General features: G+C 48.5%; 1 protein-coding gene across 8 annotated transcripts; it reads right to left on the bottom strand.

Annotated features, from left to right (window-relative positions):
• Nucleotides 1-4,521: 4,521 nt before the first annotated feature.
• LPAR4 (lysophosphatidic acid receptor 4) lies at nucleotides 4,522-18,188 on the bottom strand. Of its 8 annotated transcripts, none has more exons than XM_046939971.1 (4): nucleotides 17,846-18,188; nucleotides 17,477-17,716; nucleotides 17,031-17,301; nucleotides 5,189-6,870 (listed from the first exon to the last, which is right to left on the bottom strand). In XM_046939971.1, exon 4 carries the CDS (start codon nucleotides 6,715-6,717, stop codon nucleotides 5,671-5,673), a length of 1,047 nt encoding a protein of 348 aa, XP_046795927.1. In that variant the 5' UTR covers nucleotides 6,718-6,870; nucleotides 17,031-17,301; nucleotides 17,477-17,716; nucleotides 17,846-18,188; the 3' UTR covers nucleotides 5,189-5,670. The 8 variants fall into 8 exon arrangements, with proteins under 8 accessions (NP_001264978.1, XP_046795927.1, XP_046795929.1 ...); XM_046939973.1 differs by lacking the exon at nucleotides 17,477-17,716 and adding an exon at nucleotides 10,157-14,046; XM_046939972.1 differs by lacking the exon at nucleotides 17,477-17,716 and adding an exon at nucleotides 10,371-14,046.
• Between the last annotated feature and the right edge of the window lie 220 nt (nucleotides 18,189-18,408).

Here is an 18,408-nt window from a genome sequence, read left to right as displayed (position 1 = left end):
GTGTCAGCAGAAGGTGCTTTGATGGTACGAGAGCTGAAGTACAAAACGAAACAGGTTGAGATAGCAAAGTGAAAACAGAGCATGAGTTGGGCTCTGCAGTGAGGAAGGTGGTTGGCTGCTGAGGGGGTGCAGTATCTCAGAAGAAGCTGTGGGTGTGCAACCAGAAGAAAAAACATCGTCCCATGGTTGTGGTTTCAGGGAGTTCTCCACGTGTGATGGATGTAGTCACTTTCTCAGGAGGTCTGCAGAAAACCTTCACTTTCAGCATTATGCCAGCTAATGTGTGTTTATAGAAGCTGGCAATGAATGAGCAGGCTCACACGTACTGTTTTTCCAGATAAAACTTTCCTGCTTTGCTACACACACATGATTATACAAGAGCAAGCAGTGCAGAACATGCATGTTGCTCATTTCTGTGCAATATTTACCTTGGTCAAATCCAGCAGGCAAAGAGGAGCAAGCATGGGGCTTTCTTAGGTACCTATAGTGAAATATTTGGGATAACCTGCACACAGTGACCCCGAGAACATACAGCCTGACTCCCTCTTTGTCCCAGTGTTTGTGAGCCTGCTTTTGCATGGGAGAGATGCAGTTGAAGAATTGAAGACAGCCAGCAGTGTTGTTATTTGTAAGTGAAATGACTTTTTCTGCAGGAAAAACAGGAATTGTGCAGTGCTTTTCCTTGCTGCGAGATGAGAGCAAAATCATTGCATTAAATGATAAGGTTAAAATATGTTGCCTGCTGTCTGTCTCCCATTCTGCCACCCCCCCCGACCCCCAGGGTGCAGCTGCCTGCCCAGCACAAGGCTCTGCTTGGGGCTGCATTGGCTCTGCATGGCAGCTTTGCTTCTATTGGTGCAAGCTTGCTGCATGCCACACCACCAGCAAAAGCACAGCGAGGGGCAGAGCAGCCCTTACTGACACACATGGATGTTTGCAGAGCAAACATGAAGATTCCAGCAGCAGGGATTGGTATCTGGAGGCAATAGTTTGATTGCTGTTGTGGGAAGTAAACGTCCTGCACAGATCTTTCTCGCTTATGAGGTTCTGGTTTGTGTGCATCATTGAATCTGCCGTAAGGTTGACTTTGCTAATGCGACCCCTCTGCAGTGCAACGCTTTGTGGTATTTGGAGCTGTCAAGGCCCAGTGTACCACTTGCACCCAGATAGGGCTTGTGGGTGAGCCCTGAGGTCAGCACTCAAAGCCAACATCAGCATTAGATGGGGAGAAATAGGGTTGGGACTTGTAATCTTGCACAGAATAGCTGTGTCCCTTAATGCCAAGCAGCATAATCTGCTTACAGCAACAAGGGCTGTTGTGTTCGCTGCCCTTAAATCACACCCCAAGGACAGTTTGCAGCCTGCCCTTTGGGCTGCAGGGAAGCCCTGGGGTCACAGTGTGCTGGGTGGAGGGGACAGCACTGTGCCAGCAGGACGGCTGCCTCTGTGCAGCTCCCCACGGCTCGCCCTGTTTGCTTGGGCTTTGCAGTCTGCAGCACTGATGGTTTGAGCATCTCTGTGGCGTGTTGTGGAAACACTCCTCTCCAGTACTGTGCTCCCCCTGAGTGTTTTTTTTTCTCTCCAAACCGAGCTCTGTGTAAGTGCTCTTTCACAGCAGTGTTGTTTGTTGCTGTTCCCTGTTCTGAGACAGTGTTTCCAACACGGTCATTTCCTGCCTGTTTTACAGCAAATCCTCCTGCTGAGAGACACGGGGCAGCACTGGGGGTTGTGTAGGGACAGCAGCCTTCAAGGAGATTGCTAAAGGTGCTGTGCAGTCCCGTCAGGGTGAAAGGTCCCTCACTCCTTTACCTGCAGTTGGTCAGAGGGGAGGTGTGTGTGGTGCATGCAGAGCAGTGAGACCCTGCAGCACCATGGGGACAGCTTCAAAAATGCCCTGGAGGTGTTCTTGGAATGACCGAGAAGGCAGAACCCATACAGCAGGGCTGTGGTGGGCACCGAGGAGGAACAGCTTTGCTTGCTGAGGAGCAGAGACTTCTCATCCTTCTCACTTGCACAAGCGGCCAGTGCACATCCTTTGCATGACTTGTGCTGCGTTCTTGCCTTTGCATTTTGTAGACTTGAGCTTGAGTAATTCACAGTGCAAAGCTGAAAGGATTTATGCTGTCACACAAACACCAGGCACCTTTTATCTGACACAGGGCCTGCTGTGTTACCAGGAAGTCCTACTATGGGAAGAGACCTTCATGGTGGCTGTCATACAAAGCCCTTCTTCCTTATGCCATGACACCCACCATGAAAACTCAAACCAGCACATCATGGTGCATGGATGTACGTATACAGAGATGAGTTTGGGCAGAAGTCGCTTTTCAGAGCTTCAGCTCCCCAACAGAGCAGAGCAATCTGGTGAGCTTGCAGCAAACAAATCGCACGGGGAAGGTGTGGAGACAGGAAAACTGAGCTGGCAGACAGCAGTGGAACCCTTGGCTAAAGCTGTGTGTTCAGCATCAGAGAGGGCTGCTGCATCCTGCCTCCCCGCCCCAGCTAGATAAGGCACTAATTTCTCATTAATTTGATTTTTGCTTTGGAACCCACTTCTGGTGCGTGCTGCTTGCTGACAACAGCCTTTTGTTAGGCAGGGGAAAGAACACCGCACGTTAGCCAGAAAAACTGTGAATCCACTTTTCATTTACCACCATCATTCCTTCCAGCCTGGCTTTACCAGCCTCTGAGAAGTGATTTTTCTCTCTGAATGCATAATTGGTTATTTATACACAAAACAGAGCGTTTGCTCGGGATACCTGATCTAGAGAACTGTCCTACCAGATGGGAGTGCCAGCCAACATCTGATCTCCATATAATTTATAAGGTATTAAATTACAAAATAATGAATCTTTTCAGTTAGTGTTTTGGCACATGATGACAGGGTTAGGTTTTATGTGAGAATATTGACCGCAGCTCTCGCCCCATAAAACTGCGAACAGGGATTTGTAAGCATTGGCACCGGTTTCGCTCAGAAAAAGACACCCATTATGCTCGGGTTACAGTTAAGCTATGTATGCACAGCCTGGAGGTTGTCCAGTCACACACAGTTCTTTCCCCCTCTCTTTTAACGTTTCCTTAAGAAGGCGAGACAGTGGTTTCTGGGCTGGATGTTTTTTCCCCTGGATTTTGCTGCAGGAAGGCAGCAGAGCAGAAGCAGCTCCAGGATTCCCACAAGTGATGTTTGCTGTCAGTCCCGTTCCGCCCGGAGTGATGGGTGAGAGCAGGTCCTGTCCACAGAGCCCCCAACCCCCGAGCAGTGCGGGAATCCCAGCTTTCTGCATCTTCCTTGCAAGCTAACAAATAAAGGGTGCCCACTGAGAGCAAGTTAGCATGGAATCAAGCTTCAGTTTATGTAAAACTGAAGAAAGAAGATTGGCTGTTTTTGTTGTTTGTTTTTTTTTTTGCACTGGAGATGAGCATTTGTTTATGTGCCATGTATTTTACCCATTAACAGAGTGAAATGCACCTTCAGTACCGTACCCTCAGCTTTTTAGTGGTTCTTTCTGCTTGTACTTTTTCTCTTCTGTCCCTACAAATTGAGCACTCCTCTCACCGAGCTCCATTTCCCACTGGTAGTTAATGGCAGGGCATTAATGTGCTGGGTTCCATCTGGGATGTGTCTCAGCTGTCACCCATCTCAGCCCCTTCCTTCCCCCAGCAGCGCTGTGTGAGCTGCGCGTGGACAACTGTGCCTCCATTGGAGCCTCTTGTCTTACTTGGCATTTCAGTCTCCAATTATGGCAGCACCTCCTCTGAAATATCTACATTTCGTGGCAAGTGCTGAAACAGGCTCCTCAGCCAAAGGAAATATGATTCTTAAAGCGTTTTAAATGTATGGCACAGACTGCACGGGAAGGGATGGAGAGAAAGGAGCGTGGCAGCTCTCCTGGCACAAGATGTGCTGAATTACAGGGCACGTCTGTGGGGTTAGAGAGGAACACTGATCTCTAGGAGGAGGAAGACGAGAATAAAGCTAATGTTAAAGCCAGATGTTGGGGTCTCACCCTCCTGTAAGGAGCAGTAGGTAGGTGGCAGCCCTGTGTGTGCTGGAGCAGTGACCTCTAGGGCCCATCTTGGCCTTGGTGAGCAATGGGGTATTTTTCATCTAAAGTCAATTTATTGCTGAATTAATATTCCTGTCTAAGTGTAACATTTTTCTTTTAATGTGTCAGAAAACGGGTTGCTTGTAAGCAGTCACAGTGCTGCTGTAGCTCAGTATCTCATCAGCTTTGATCAGAGTGAAGTAAGATAAATGGCTGCATCTGCATGAACAGAAGACATCTGTTCATTTACTATTTTGCCTTTTTTTTTTTCCACTGTAGCCTGAGAAGCAGCTCGATGTATACTGTGGAAAATATAGGTTTTACTGATCTAAGAGGTAATACTTCATACTTCTTAATGTTTAGTTGGTTTTCTCACGCATGTGCCTTACTCTTAAGGGTGAACTGGCCTTTTTAGGTCAGGATGGCTTGAAACGACAGCTGGAGAAATGAATCATCTTGTAAAACACAACAATGTATGCAGGCAGTTAATTTTCCACATGTATTTATATAGTCTATATCTATAAAAGGAAATGCAGGACATGTAATAAATTAATTGCAAAACAAGGAAACATTGCTGTAATGAGGAAAAGAGTGCAGCTAACTCATTTAACTTCTGGAGTTACTCGGAGGCCTTTTAGTTTAATTAGTTGAGTGTGTAGCAAAAATGCAGCAGGAAATCACTGACAAGATCTTCTGTTAATTGGATGCTCTGACACTAGTTGTCTGTATCCAAATGCTCTTTTGTAAGGACAGCACTCCGGGGTTCTTCAGCCTCACACTGTCCCATTGGAGAGGCTCGGGCTGGTGAGAGCTGTGGGGTTCCAGGCCCTTTCCTCCAGCTGACTTACCAGAAATAGCCCCATAACCTCCTGGGATACAACAGCCCAGGTGCAGCAGAGCAGTAATGTGCTCCTAAGCGACACCTCTAGGGGGAGTTAAAAATAAATTAAGAGATAGCTTAGTCTTAAAAAACAAAAAAACAACATACTTTGAAACTGCATCATTAATTACCTTTTTGCTTTTTTTATATAATAAAGCAACCAATCTACCTATTTTCAAAATTATGTATGCTCCAAACCTTTCCATACAGCAAACTTAACGTGCCTGTATCTAGTAAAGCTGGGATGTATATACTCTTGCAGTGAAATAAGGAAAAGCCCAAAGCTTTTATTACACCTTTTTAAGCAAACATACATATCGTGTGAAGTTACTGAGTTAACATACGATGATGCGTTTCCAGAAGGCATGAAATACTGACAGATATCTCTAAGAAAAGTTAAACCTTGTATTTCCCAGCTGGTCCCATGTCAACCACCGGGGAGAAGTAGTGCCAAATGCTGGCACGTTCTGTATATTCTAATTAAGGAATCTGTTCTGTTCCCTCCTTTTCTGATATGTACGGGGTCACTCAGCCGTTCTCTGCCATCAGGATTTCTCTACTCTGTGTTTAGCTATCGCATCTGGTGGGACCTTCCCACTACAGGAACTTATCTACCTGTGCAGTTATTCCCCAGTGGCTTTTATTCATTAGCAGTATGCGAGAACCCACGTGCTCTCAAAGAACTGTTTCACACCTGGTGTTAATCAAAAGGTAATGGGGGATAAGGCATGTGTCAACATGGCACTAGAAATGCGATTCAGATGTTGGATCTCCCCCGTTTGTAATGGCCTGATCACTTATTTCATCCTGCTGTGCTGGTAGAGCAGTCTTTGTCAGAGGGGTCTCAGTCTTGAAAAGAGAGTCCATTTTTATCTGGGTCTTTATGTTGAAAGACTTCTGGAAGGATTCTGACGTGAAGTAATAGATGAATGGGTCAAAGCAGCAGTTCATGGTTGCAATGCACAACGTGATTGGGTACATTGTCCGTGCAAACCTCTCCAAGGAGCAATTTGCTATCGCCTGGGACCGCACGAGAGCATACAAGAAGAGTATGGAGTTATAAGGCACGAAGCACACAACAAAAATGGCCACGTGCACAATGATCATCTTCAATACTTTCTCTTTGTTTGTCCCGATCTGAGACAAGGTGGCAGGCTTCCGGAGAGTCCTGAGAACTAAGGAAGAGCATGTGAGGTTGAGTAGCAAAGGAATGATGAACCCCACCACCTCAATAAATATAGTGATCTTAGACAAATAGGTTTTCCAGATACGTTTGGAAAAGCCTTCGAAACAGGTGGTGCTGGTGTTGGAAACATTGGTTGTGGAGAACAACGAGGCTGAGATTCCGCCGCTGAGGACCAGTATCCAAACTCCAGCACAGACTATGGCTGAATTTCTTCTGGTCCTAATGGTACGAGACCGGAACGGATAGACTATTGCAAGGAAACGGTCAACGCTGATGCAGGTGAGGAACAGCATGCTCCCATAGATATTGGTGAGAAACGCTGTCCCAGAAATCTTGCACAGGCTATCTCCAAAAGGCCAATGCCTGTTGAAGTTATAAAAAATCTTAAAAGGCAAAGTGAACACAAACAGCAGATCTGAAACTGCCAGGTTTGTCATGAAGATGGCCGTTTCGCTCCGCATCTTCATCCGGCAGCAGAAAACAAAGAGAGAAGCGCAGTTGGTGATCAAACCCAGGATGAAGACCACGCTGTACACGGCTCCATACAGGTTGTACTTAAAGGAATCATCTGTCAAACAGGTATGGTTGTTGCTGTGGTTTCCCATGCCAAGTCTGTGGTGTGCTTCCGAAGGATGTCAAAGTCTACTTCAGTGCCATCCATAAAACAAGGCGGTCATCTCCTTTCTTCCTGATGAAACGCATTCCAGGAAGGTCGCTTGAACCCTTGCTACCATGTCCTCACGGTGCATCCTTTCATCCTAAAGGGGAGAGAAATAGAAGCCATCAGTTTTGCCATCTATTATCACCCTGCGTGTCTATGTAAGAGAGTATTTGCGTATTTGCTCTTTCCATTCCAAATATTCAAACAGGACCAGTAATTACTTTACAGCCAGTCTTTATGAACTGCTATGAATTCCACTATTACTGAGACTTACCAAAGTTGGATGCAGCGCTTAGTGCACTCAGTTTTCCTTTGCTCCCTGCTTTGCTCCCCTGTCCTGTTGGAAGGAGAGTGGCAGCCAATTCCAACGTTCCACCTGGAAAGGCTTTTCCTTAAAATCTGAGATGGATTTCATAGAATCACCGAGGTTGGAAAAGACCCACAGGATCACCCAGTCCAACCATCCACCCATCACTAATAGTTCTCGCTAAACCATATTCCTCAACACAACGTCCAAATGTTCCTTGAACACCTCCAGGGTCAGTGACTCCACCACCTCTCTGGGCAGCCCATTCCAGTGCCTGACCACCCTTTCAGAGAAGTAGTATTTCCTAATGTCCAGCCTGAACCTTCCCTGGTGCAGCTTGAAGCCATTCCCTCTAGTCCTATCACTAGTCACATGAGAGAAGAGGCCGACCCACAGCTCACTACAGCCTCCCTTCAGGTAGTTATAGAGGGCCATAAGATCTCTCCTGAGCCTCCTCTTCCTCAGACTGAGCCCAGTGTGTTTGGAAAGACATTATGGGCTGCAATATTGAGGCTATTCTTTGATTCTACACCCAGGCAACTGCTTACCTAAGCGTGTGACAAGCAGAATGGAGCTGAAAATGTTAGTGCTTACTCTGACCTGTGCAGGAATTGAAGCTTCTATGGGTTTGCAACTGAATGGGAACTGTTGAATCACGGCCTGAACCTCTGATTGACCACCTGAGGTGAGCGCTGAGTCAGCTGCAGGGGCACAGGTGAATGCAATTTCACCTGAGTGACCGGAAGGGGTGGAGCCTGGCTGCACCTCTCCTAGACCCCATTTAAGGGCTGACTCCCAAGGATGAAGGGTCTCTATCTGGAGATCATTCCTCTTGGAGCCCTTCCGCGAGCCCAGGACATAGGTAAGATCTTTATTTCATTACTCCTTTGTAATGTGATAATCTCTCTGGTCCAATGCCTGTATACCTATTTACCTTACAATCTGTATACCTGTTTGCCATACAGCAACTTTTTAAAATGAGAAAATAGGAAGAACTTGTGCTGACCAAGTGCTCTTTTGCCTTTTTTTCTACCTGGAAGTAGGAGCGTTTCGTGCAGGTTTTTCCAATGAAATGTTGTACTTTATAAATGTTTTGCATGGAATTCTTTTCAAGGTGATGCTGGATCCTTGGGAAAATGTTGGGGTTTCTATTCTTCAATTTTTCTGCAAAAATGGTGTTATTAACTAAAAGGATATATATTTTTTTAAGCATGAAGTGCTTTGTTGAAAGGGCTCCTCTCTAAGCTGCACTGACACCTTCATTTTATTTCTCTTCCTTGTCACCTTTCTGAACCTGAGATCTGGAAAAATCTCATGAGCTGCATTCTTATAGGGCTCTGTCCCGGTTCAGCTTTGGGGAAGTGTGGAGTTGAAGTAAGCATGTCATTTGTTGGAAATGAGAGCTTTCTGAACCACCTTGATGTTATCCTCCTATGGCTGTGCCAAGTGTTTGAGGCTTGTGAGCAGAAGCAACAGGGAAATCTCATTAACCAGCATGAGAAGGGCTTGTGGGCTGGGGGCACGCCTTGGCGACGTGAAGCTGGGTTACCAGTGGGGACCTTTGACTTGTTAAACACAGCGAAGTGAATCCAAAACAGTTTGTCACCCTTTTGTAATTTGTAATCTAGGAAACGTCTTAGTAACTGCAGCAATGGGTAACTTGGAGATGAAACCATTGTGAATTGTAGGATCTGTTCCAGAAAGTGATTGATAACATGGTTACAACAGCAAACACGTAGCTGAGCAGGCTGGTCTTAAAGGTTGGAATGGCAACATGCAAACAAACAAACGGAGGGAGAAAGCATGGAATTGAGACCATTGAAGATGCAAACAGATCAAAATCAAATGTTTTCCATATGTTTTTCCTACCGGGAAAAACTCACACTAACAACAGTTCTTGCGTGCTGTCAGTGGGCCAGCTGCTGAACTGCCAGGTGTGGAGGGATGCAGCACAGCCTGGCCTGGCTGAGCTCACACCCTGGCAGCGCAGAGCTCACTGTGTGCTATGAGCCCAGACCAGACAGCGTTGTGCCCCAGAGACAAGTGGGGTGAGAAGCTAGGAAGGGAGGATCCCTTGGTTTCACTCATCAGATGTTTTTGAGCAGGTTCAGTCTTCTTGAGGTCTCAGAAGATGACTTGGGACTACTGCATGTGTCCTGGTGGGGAGGTTTCTTGCCTGCTGTTCTGTGCTGCTCTGCTGTCCTGATGGGTTTGCCGTGCATACCTTGAGCTCCCCCCAACTGTGTTGATTCCATAGATGGCATTGATACGTGTTTCTAACTCAGCAAATCTGCCCTCCTTTCATGTGCGTTTTGTGTTATGCATTTGTAGTGATAACAATATCCTGCCTTAGCAGATACTCAGATCAGGGGTAGATGTGCTTTTATCTGATTGCAGCTGATTATGTGACAATGAGAAGTGAGGTGAAATGAGATAGAAGCCCTTAGGGAGGCTTTCCTTCATGCACATGCAGGAACTGACAGCAGCAGTGGGCTGTGCAGGGGAGCAGTGTGTTCTGAGGCCCTATGGGCTTCTGCACTCATCTCAGCATTTTTCCTCCTATGTTATGGCTAAATGAACTTTGTTTTCTTAAGTCATTTCACAACACACACTTAAAGTTAGTATGAAAAGGGCGGTAACATTTCGAAGGTGCACTTTTTTTCTTATTAGAATGCATGGCAATCTAAATAAGCGGAGTCTCATCTAGAAGTTGAAATGCCCCTTGGCAAGAACTTAGCTGTATTCAAGAGCAAACATTAGCTCCAACCTCAGCCTAATGTGTTAAGTAACTTGCCCAATAAAGAAAGAGGCCGCGTGTTATCTCCATCAGGAGCAAGTTTGGTATATACTTAAGTGCAACCTCCGTAGGACCCTTTCTCCTGCTGTGGGCAGAACCTGGGTGTGCTGGGCTCCAGGTCTGGGTGAGGTTTGAGGCTCATTGGGCCCCTGCACAGGGCTGTGCTGGGGTTGGGTGGAAGCCCTGCTTTGCATTCTGTGCACACACTGCGGGATTTTGGCTGCTCCTCAAAGCACAGCTGGGCACTGCAGGTTTAAAAGACAGCTTTGAAATCCTTACCTTCACTGCTGGCATATGTGGTCCCTGCCAGCAGCCTGACCCAGATGCTCGGAGCACAGGAGAAAAGGAGCTCCATCAGCTGGTTATTTTTCCTTGCTCTGCATCAGACAGCCACAGGGACAAATACAGCTTTTCTGCTGTGTGAGAACTGCCTGCCAGCAATTGTCCAGCCAGGTTATGATCTTGGAAATATAAACGTGTGTTGTTTACCTACCTAACCCTGCGGGGTTTAAACAAGCTGACAAGCTGCTTTCAGACTGAGCCATGTGCTTTAAATTCTGCAGCATCAGTCCGCAGGTTTGGATTTCTGGATGTAAGATGCTCTTCTTCCTTTTCACCAAGGGTTAAAGCAACAGGAAGCTCTTTGTGTGCTTTGCTGGGAGAACTGGTGGTGTTAAATGCTGAGTTGAGTAGGAAGGCTCTTCCAGTGGTGTCATTCGGGCAGCTCAAAGCTTTAACTCCTGTGTCTAAAATGGGCTCTGTGGGTGAGAGGAGGGATGTGACGAGCTGTCAGGAGAGGCACTGTAACAGAATGCACAGCCTGGCTCATGTGAGGATGTTACCAATATTTCCTCTTGCAGAGGGGATGATATAGCAAACCCATAGCAGCTGTCCCTCACGTAACCCCCTTATTCTCATACAAGGTGGGGCTCAGTGTTTGCTCACATGTGCCTTCTGCTGCAGAGTCCCTGTCTTTCACATACTAAAAACAAAGGAGACCTTCTGTGCCTTCCTTCCCTTGGCACACAGCTATTCTGTTTGGGGTTCTTTGGTTTCCTCTCCTTGCACCCCAAGACATCTTCAAAGCATCAGTGGGATTCTGAGCAACCATTGCTTTTGTTCTTTTGGGTTGGTTTGCTATTTTGTACAGAAAATAGCTTCAGGTAAACAAGCACTTTGTAAAACCCTATTCATGGTTCCATTGAGGCCGTTCCTTCTCCTCTCACACTCATCTCATTCTCTGTGCTTCTGCCAAACAGAGGTCAGCAAAATGGTGGTGTGAAATTTGGGACTGACTTCTTGTGTCTTCGCGTTTCCTCCTCCGTGTTTTTGATAGGCGATGTCAGAGGTAGCACTGATCTGTGCAGGATATTGGGCACCCTGCGTGTGCTCATATCCATAGCTGAGCACTGTAGGGCCGTTTCATCTCTGTAAGTGGCAACGTTTCAAACCCGAAGGACCTTTCTGTTTTGTCTAGAAATCCCTCCAGGTTATGGCAACACTTGTTGCGTTTTGATGCCATCTCAGACTCTCACCTTGGAAATCAATAAGCGTTTGCCTTGGCCACAGAACGTGCTTTATGCCTTCCCTTGACAAGAACCACATTCATCAGAGAATTTATATCCCTGTTATCTGAGCGATACAACAACTGAGTAGGGTGGTTTGGATAATTCTGCGTAATCACTGAGGTTGGTGACCTCCAGCACCATCCAGTCCTAACGTCCACCCAGCCATAAGGCCGTAGGACTTATTCCAGACCAGTTATAGGTACTGTAGAGATACACCACAACTGTTCAAGCGTGAGATACATGAATAGAAACAGCTGTTTTCTAGCTGCAGAAGCCATCATTTGTAATAATTCTATAGCAGCACCACTGGGCAATCGTGCCACCAAAATGGTTAGCTCTAAAGGCTAATATATTCATTTGAAAGCTACAACAAGTGAATTCAAAGCAAGTAAAGCAGTAGTGAAGTCTTGCACTGAGCTCAAGCTGCTTTGCTGCCTGCAATACCTGTAACCACAGCAGGATCCCAGCTTACCAATACTGCCTCCTCTCAGCAGAAGCTTTGCTGGTTAGTTTTGCTTGCGAGGAGAACTTTGTGAGCATTAACAGAAAGGAGTTTTTGGGGAATCTGGTTGCTGGCTTTGTGAGGCTTCATCTTCTGGTGCCCATCGGTGTGGGCTCACGGCACGCTGTGATGTGACAGGTGCCATTGGCAGAGCCCACTGCAGCACCATCTGCTTTGTGATGGGACACCACGTTCTGGTCTGGTTTCTGAGCTGAGATGTCTGCAGGGCTGCTATGAACTCTCCATCCTCCCCAGCATCTCTGGCAGTTCAACGTACCCCATGCTGTGGTGGGAGCAGGAGGAAGGGTGGGGTTTGGCAGTGGGAGGCAGCAGCTGCCTGCGTGAAGTGAGGAAGGCAGAAGTGCTTTCACTTCTTTCAGTGACTAATCTGAAGGGATGTATCTGGTAACGGTAGGAAAGAAGTGTGAACTGTAGGTCGGCATAGGCTTCTGTAGCCTCCAAGGGCCATTTTTCCTTAGGTTAATCTAGAAGAGCAAATGCCTCCATTGTGCTGGGTGAAAAGGGGACAATGTTTGGTTAGCCCAGAAGATGGGCAGTAAGGCTCTTATTCGTGGCTCTGATGCTCACTGTGCCAGGGTCTTCAACGGTAGTGTTACCCCCGTTTCCCAGCACTTGCTTTTGGCGCAGTGACACCTCCCATGCTGGGACCCATTGGCTTTCTCCATCTGCTTTCCCACTCCTCTTCAGCAGAAGACAGGCGGAGGTCTGTAGTGCCAGCACGGTGTTTCCCACTGATCCTCCACCCCTGGGAGCAGCTGGTAGTGCTCCGGTCCCCTCCTGCCACCAGCAGGCAGCCCCAGCCCTCCCCATTCCCCAGGAGGACCCCAGTTTCACTCCTTCCAAAGGTGGAGCTGGGAGGTGGAAACCTGAGCCTGTCAGACCTCATCCTCACAGCACTCTCCTTTTCCCCTCTTTTTTCACTTCTTTTAATTGCTCAGCACCACCGTTGTCTCCTCACTGTCCTTTGAGACCTACAAAGCATTTCCTGCTCGTGGTCACTTCTCTGTGCTGTATCTGTTTTGTGTTGAGCTAATTAAAATGTTTCCTTGTGCAGTGCATGGTGAACTGCCTTACCCCATATCCAGACGCTGATCCTCGGGGCATGACTCTCTTTTTGTTTTCACTGAGAATGTCTGTCTTCATTTACATCGCCCCTTTAACCCTTGCAGTGCCGTGGCCTTCCAAGGGCCTGGCCCACAGCCCAGAAACGGTGGGATTCACCCCACACCTCTCAGCAAAGTCTGCATTATTTTACTCTTGTAAGAGGAACAGTTTTGCTTGCAAGGAAATCTCAGGCTGATGGAGGACTGTAGGAATGCTGCTCTTTGGACTCTTGATCTCCCCTTAGCAAGAGGCTCATGCTTTAATAGCATTGCTAGGCGCAATGGAGAGCGTGGTAACGAGGCTTAGATACAAGGAAAACCTTGATGAGAAGCTGCATTGCCCTCTGGGCCGATGCTTGGAGATTCACAGGTTGTTTTCACTCAGGAGCAGAAGGTGGTGCTGGAGGTGGCTGTGCCTTTGATGTAGCCCTGTTTATTTACAAAGCACGGTTAAGGAGAAAAAAGAAGAGTTCTGTTTCCATGAACCGCTCGGGAATCTAATGATGGACTCAGTTTATTTGCTTACGCTTCCAGAATGCCTTCCAGTCAGCATCCAGCCCCACAGCTTCCTTTCTTTGCCCTTGGACACCATTTGCAGTGCTTCTGTGGTGGCTGCCGGCTCCCTGCTGCCCTCCTTGGCCCTGCAGCATGAAGCCCTCCGTTCCCCCATGCCATGCCCACTGTCTTGCTCTGTGCTGCTTCCTCTGCAGTCCCTTTGCTCAAAGCACTGTTGAACTTTCACCTCTGTTTATCCAAAAACTGTAGGCTCTTCTTTTCCCTTTGCGTGCATTAGCATCTACGTGGCTCTTCCAGCTGCCAGCGCCGCAGCACAGATGCCCATTTTAGCTTTTGCAAGCTCAACCTCAGTGCAAGAACAGCTGGCTTCCTTGTAGGTCTACATCCATGGAGATTAATAGGGCAGGAGGCAAGTTGTGCATTGCTGTAGTGTGAGGATTTGTGCCCCGCCTTCATGTCCTGGAGGGGGTACATAAAACAGGGCTTTGTTCTCTCTAATTGCATTATTTGGGGTGTGAAGGATGGTCTGAGGCTCCGTTCTGATAGGGGTGGGTGTGGGTGGCTGCAGCCTCGTCTGCTCCATCGATCTGACCCCACCTTCTGAGCAGCCCCACACTGAGCCATCCCCTCAGCACCCCTCGATGTGCAGTGTGAGGCAGCACTGCATACAGCTGTGCCGTAGTGCAGGGTGATGGAGCAACACACTGCACTACTGTGTGAAAGTAAATGTGATATTAGCCAAATATTAGCTAAAAAGAAGGGCTTCATAGGTGCATAAGATGCTGTGGAAGCATGTGTTGCACAGAGAAAGCAATCTGCTATGTTGCTCAAGGCTAGGGGACCAGTCAGTGCCCCTCAATTTCACTTGCTAAGATCAAGGGACTGCATTTTCTACAAAACCAAGCCAAACTGTTACAAATGATTCTGAAGCTTTCCTTGCAGTGAGGGTCAGCTCAGGCTAATTTGGCTCTGAGGCTGTGTGCATCTTTACCACCTCTTGTGGGACTGAGCTCAGAAGACGGCGCATTAGAGGAAACCTTGCAGAGTCACTGTCTGTTCTTGGGAATACAGAGATCCTCTTTTCAAGGAGAGAATTTGCCTTTTGTGCAAGGCAGTGGGCTCCCCTTCCCTGAGACTAAATCAGGTCCTTATTTATGGAGGTTGTGCAACGTGGGAAGGAGCAGAGTCTGTGCATGCATTTGACCTGGAAAGACCTCCTGAGGGCTGGATGTGAGCTCCAGGAGCTGTCCTCACCCCTCCAGTCCCATGGATGGGGTGACTCACTGGTCTCTTGCTCGTGACCCTGGGCCGTGAGACTGGGACCAGTTATCCATATATAGTTGTCCAGCAGCACTCAGACAGCAGTGAATGGAGGGCCAGTGATACAGCTTGAGCCAAAGTTAGTTGCAGTCTGCACAGGTGCATTAGAAATATCAGCATACATTGAATATGATCACTGAGAACCTAGTTCATTGACTCAGGAAATCTTACTCCTCTCCTACCCAAAGCCATGGAGTTGGAGTCCACGGTCCTCATGGGTCCCTTCCAACTCGGAGGGTCTATGATACCCCCCTTTGCTGCTTCCTTTCCCTGGAAGCTGGATGGAGCTTTGGCTGAAACTGTCTTAATTCCTGCTTTTGTGTGAGATCACAGGCAGGAGGAAGGTAGCCATCCTATAGCTGGGAGTGCACCCTCCTCTGGTGCAGGCTGCAGGGCCCTGCTGCAGGTAATGGAAGGAAAAAAGGAAAATGGAACTGTACTTTCTATTTTCTGTCTCATTGCAACACTTTGCAATGCAAGTGAGTGGATAACAGCATTCAGGCATTGGTTCTGTTTGTCTGTGTCCAAGCGCAGCTCATAGAATCATTTATCATACAATTATTAAGGTTAGATTAGACCTCTGAGATCATCTATTCCAACTGTCCCCTTATCATCAGTACTGCCCACTGAACCACATCCCGAAGTACTACATCTTCCTTCTCCTTAAATTCTTCCAGGGCCGGTGACTCCACCACTCCCTGGGCAGTCTGTGTCAGTGCAACACCACTCGTTCTGAGAAGCAATTCTTCCTAACATCCAACCTGAGCCTCCCCGGTGCAACTTCAGGCCATTCCCTTTCGTCCTATAGCTGTTGCCTGGGAGCAGAGGCTGACCCCCACCTCAGCATAACCTCCTTTCAGGGACCTGGAGAGAGAATTCTAAAACTTAAAGAAAGCTTCAAGCTGTAGAGAGCAACTTCCTCTCTCCAGAATCTAATGACTGATTCCTATCAGCTGCCCTAACCCCAGCCAGGCAGGAGTCTCATTTTCAGTCTCAAAGGATTAAAATGAAATGCAGCTCAGCTTCCCCCACCCTTCCTCCCTCCCATGTTTTCAGGACTGTCTTTCGAATTGAATAGGCTTTGAACCCCCTGAAATAGCAAGGTTAGCTTCCTGCCTGTTTTATTTTGGCTTTCAGTAAGGGAAAGAAGATGAAAAAGTGCTACTGAGGGGGAATACCGTTATCACTGATGTGAACTTTGCACTTCCCATCGCGTGGGTTTTGCCGTTCTGCTCATACAGGGGAGCAGTGCTGCAACACACAATTGTCCCCTCTCAAAGAAAGATTAAAGGCTCTCATTTAAAACAAACAACAAAACAATCCTTGCAAACCCTTCCTTATACTCTAAGTCCTATTGCTCTCAAACAGCTGTATCTTTAGGTTGCTATAAGTGTGCTATTGTATCTTTAGGTTGCTATAAGTATGCTATTGAGCACTCATTTTACTCCTGGCAATGGTACTTTGATCTGCTCAGAGCTGTGCTTGATTTCTTTTTCCCGTGGGATTTTGCCACTGAGTTTAAAAGGAGTCAATTTGAGCCATAAGTGGAAGACGAAGTGAGAAATGAAATGCACTTCTGCAGTGTAAGAAATGCAACTCATTTCCTACTTTTTAATATAGCCTATAGGAACCAGATCTCACAGCACGTGTAAGCTGAAAGCTGAAGTTTTTGCCACGTTTATGTGCAGCCCTTTCTTCAGCTCACATTCAAGCGTTCTTACAACCCTGACTTCAAGGATTAAAACAGAACCCTCGGAATGGCAAATTCACCAAACGCCGGGGGATGGAAAAGCCCCCAACGCGTCAACCACAGCGACACGATGGCAATTATGCCGTGAATGAGGACAGCTTCCCCAGCAGCAGTCGGGACGCGGAGCTCCTCCACTCCTTCCCCACAAGTCAGAAACGGCCACAAACATTCACTGCTTCCACTCAAATCACAGCACGGCTCTCAGCGGAAGATCAGTCCGACAAAACGCGGCTATTCCGCATTGAAACGCGCCGCCCGCGGGGTTCGTGCCCGGCTTTGTCTGAGCTGGCGGAGTTCAGAAAAGGCCCCGATCGTTTCTCGGTGCTGACACGCGATGGGGACGGGACGGGACGGCTTTGTGCTGAGCACTTACCGGGTTCGGACCCGTTCCTCGCCGCCGTTCCCCCATGGATCCTTTCTGCGCGCTGCAGTCAGCGCCCGGCTATTCCCACGCGGGAGGGCTGCGCGCTCTCGCTGCTAAAACTTCGCCGTTCATCATTAAAATCCGAAGCGCCCGGCAGCCCTCTGCCTCCCTTTGTTCGGAGAGGAAACAGAACTGCTCGAGGCTGCGGCCATCGCGTCTTGGCGAGAACGGGCCCGATGTCTGCGCGGGGTCTGTGGGCAGCGGGAGCTCTTGGGGGTCTCTACAGGAAAAGCTTTCCATTGGGCAGGGCCGCGGTATGGCAGGCAGAGCCCGCCCCGCTCCGCGCCCCTCTCGGGCTGCCCCTCGCGGAGCATCGCCCGGCGGAGCGGCGGGGGGGGCCGGCACAGCCCGCAGGGCCCCGCGCCGGGGGGACGCGCCTCGGAGAGCGGCTTTACCTCCTTGGTGCTTCCAACGAGGAGGGGGTGGGAGTGGGGAAAGCAGCGGGAAGCTGCAAGGCAGCTCCAGCCGGAAAGGAAAAATCTCCCTAAAGGGATTTAGGAAGCCTTGTTGTTGGTTTGCTGCTTGCTTTTTGTCGGGGAAAACTTCTGAAAGAGGTTGCCCGGAGCCCCCCGGACTCTGGTTCCCCGGCAGATTGCTCTCAGAGCCCCAGGTTCTGGCTGGAAAACCTGTAGGCTCTCAAAAACGCGGGGACACAGCTACAAGCGCTGCTTTCTGCAGGGAAAGCACCGCTTTCTCGTCGTGCAGCTCTCCCCAGAGCTGCCTTTCAGCAGAGCCGCTGCCTAAGGCTGTGCTTTATCTCTTACCTTCAGTATCAGCCCTCCAGCCGGGACCGGGGATCTCCAGGCAGCGGCAGTGCAGCAGATGGCTGATTTGTCTCGGCCTGTTTGCGCTGCGGAGCAGCCAGTGCCCTTTTATTTCTCTTTCAGCCCTCTCCAGTTCCATAGGGTTGAAATCCTGAGGGCGAGTTTAAAGCCCAGCCTCCCATCTAGCGCGTCCCGCTCGCATTGTGTTTGTCTGTCCTTTTCCTCTGCTCTTCTTGGCTGTTCCCACAGGCAGCCAAGGCCAGTAAACAGCTCATTGTGAGGCTGGAACTAATGTTATTCCTCGGGCTGGTGGCTGATGCAGCGGGCTCTGTCTCGCTTCTGCAGCACGCCCAGCTGCCACGGGCTTTTATCCAGGCGACTCGAATAACTTCCTGAATATCTCATGTAACAGCCTCCCTCCAGCCTGCAAACCTCACCCTCTGAGGGGTCACGGTGCTGCAGCGACCGTAAAAGGCGAGTGTGGATTTCAGCTGAAAACGCTGAAGGTGCAGATGTTTCCTACCCCTCGTGGTCCAAGGGGCATTTTTTCCTTTATTTTTCCT

Source organism: Gallus gallus, chromosome 4, assembly GCF_016699485.2.
Source record: "Gallus gallus isolate bGalGal1 chromosome 4, bGalGal1.mat.broiler.GRCg7b, whole genome shotgun sequence".
NCBI classification, from domain to species: domain Eukaryota; kingdom Metazoa; phylum Chordata; class Aves; order Galliformes; family Phasianidae; genus Gallus; species Gallus gallus.
The sequence above is the reverse complement of the archived record's forward strand: the minus strand, read 5'-3'. Positions and strand labels throughout refer to the sequence as shown.

Excerpts from the sequence above, each read along its gene's own strand:
- LPAR4 (XM_046939971.1), bottom strand. The coding sequence starts at position 6,717 with ATGGGAAACCACAGCAACAACCATACCTGTTTGACAGATGATTCCTTT.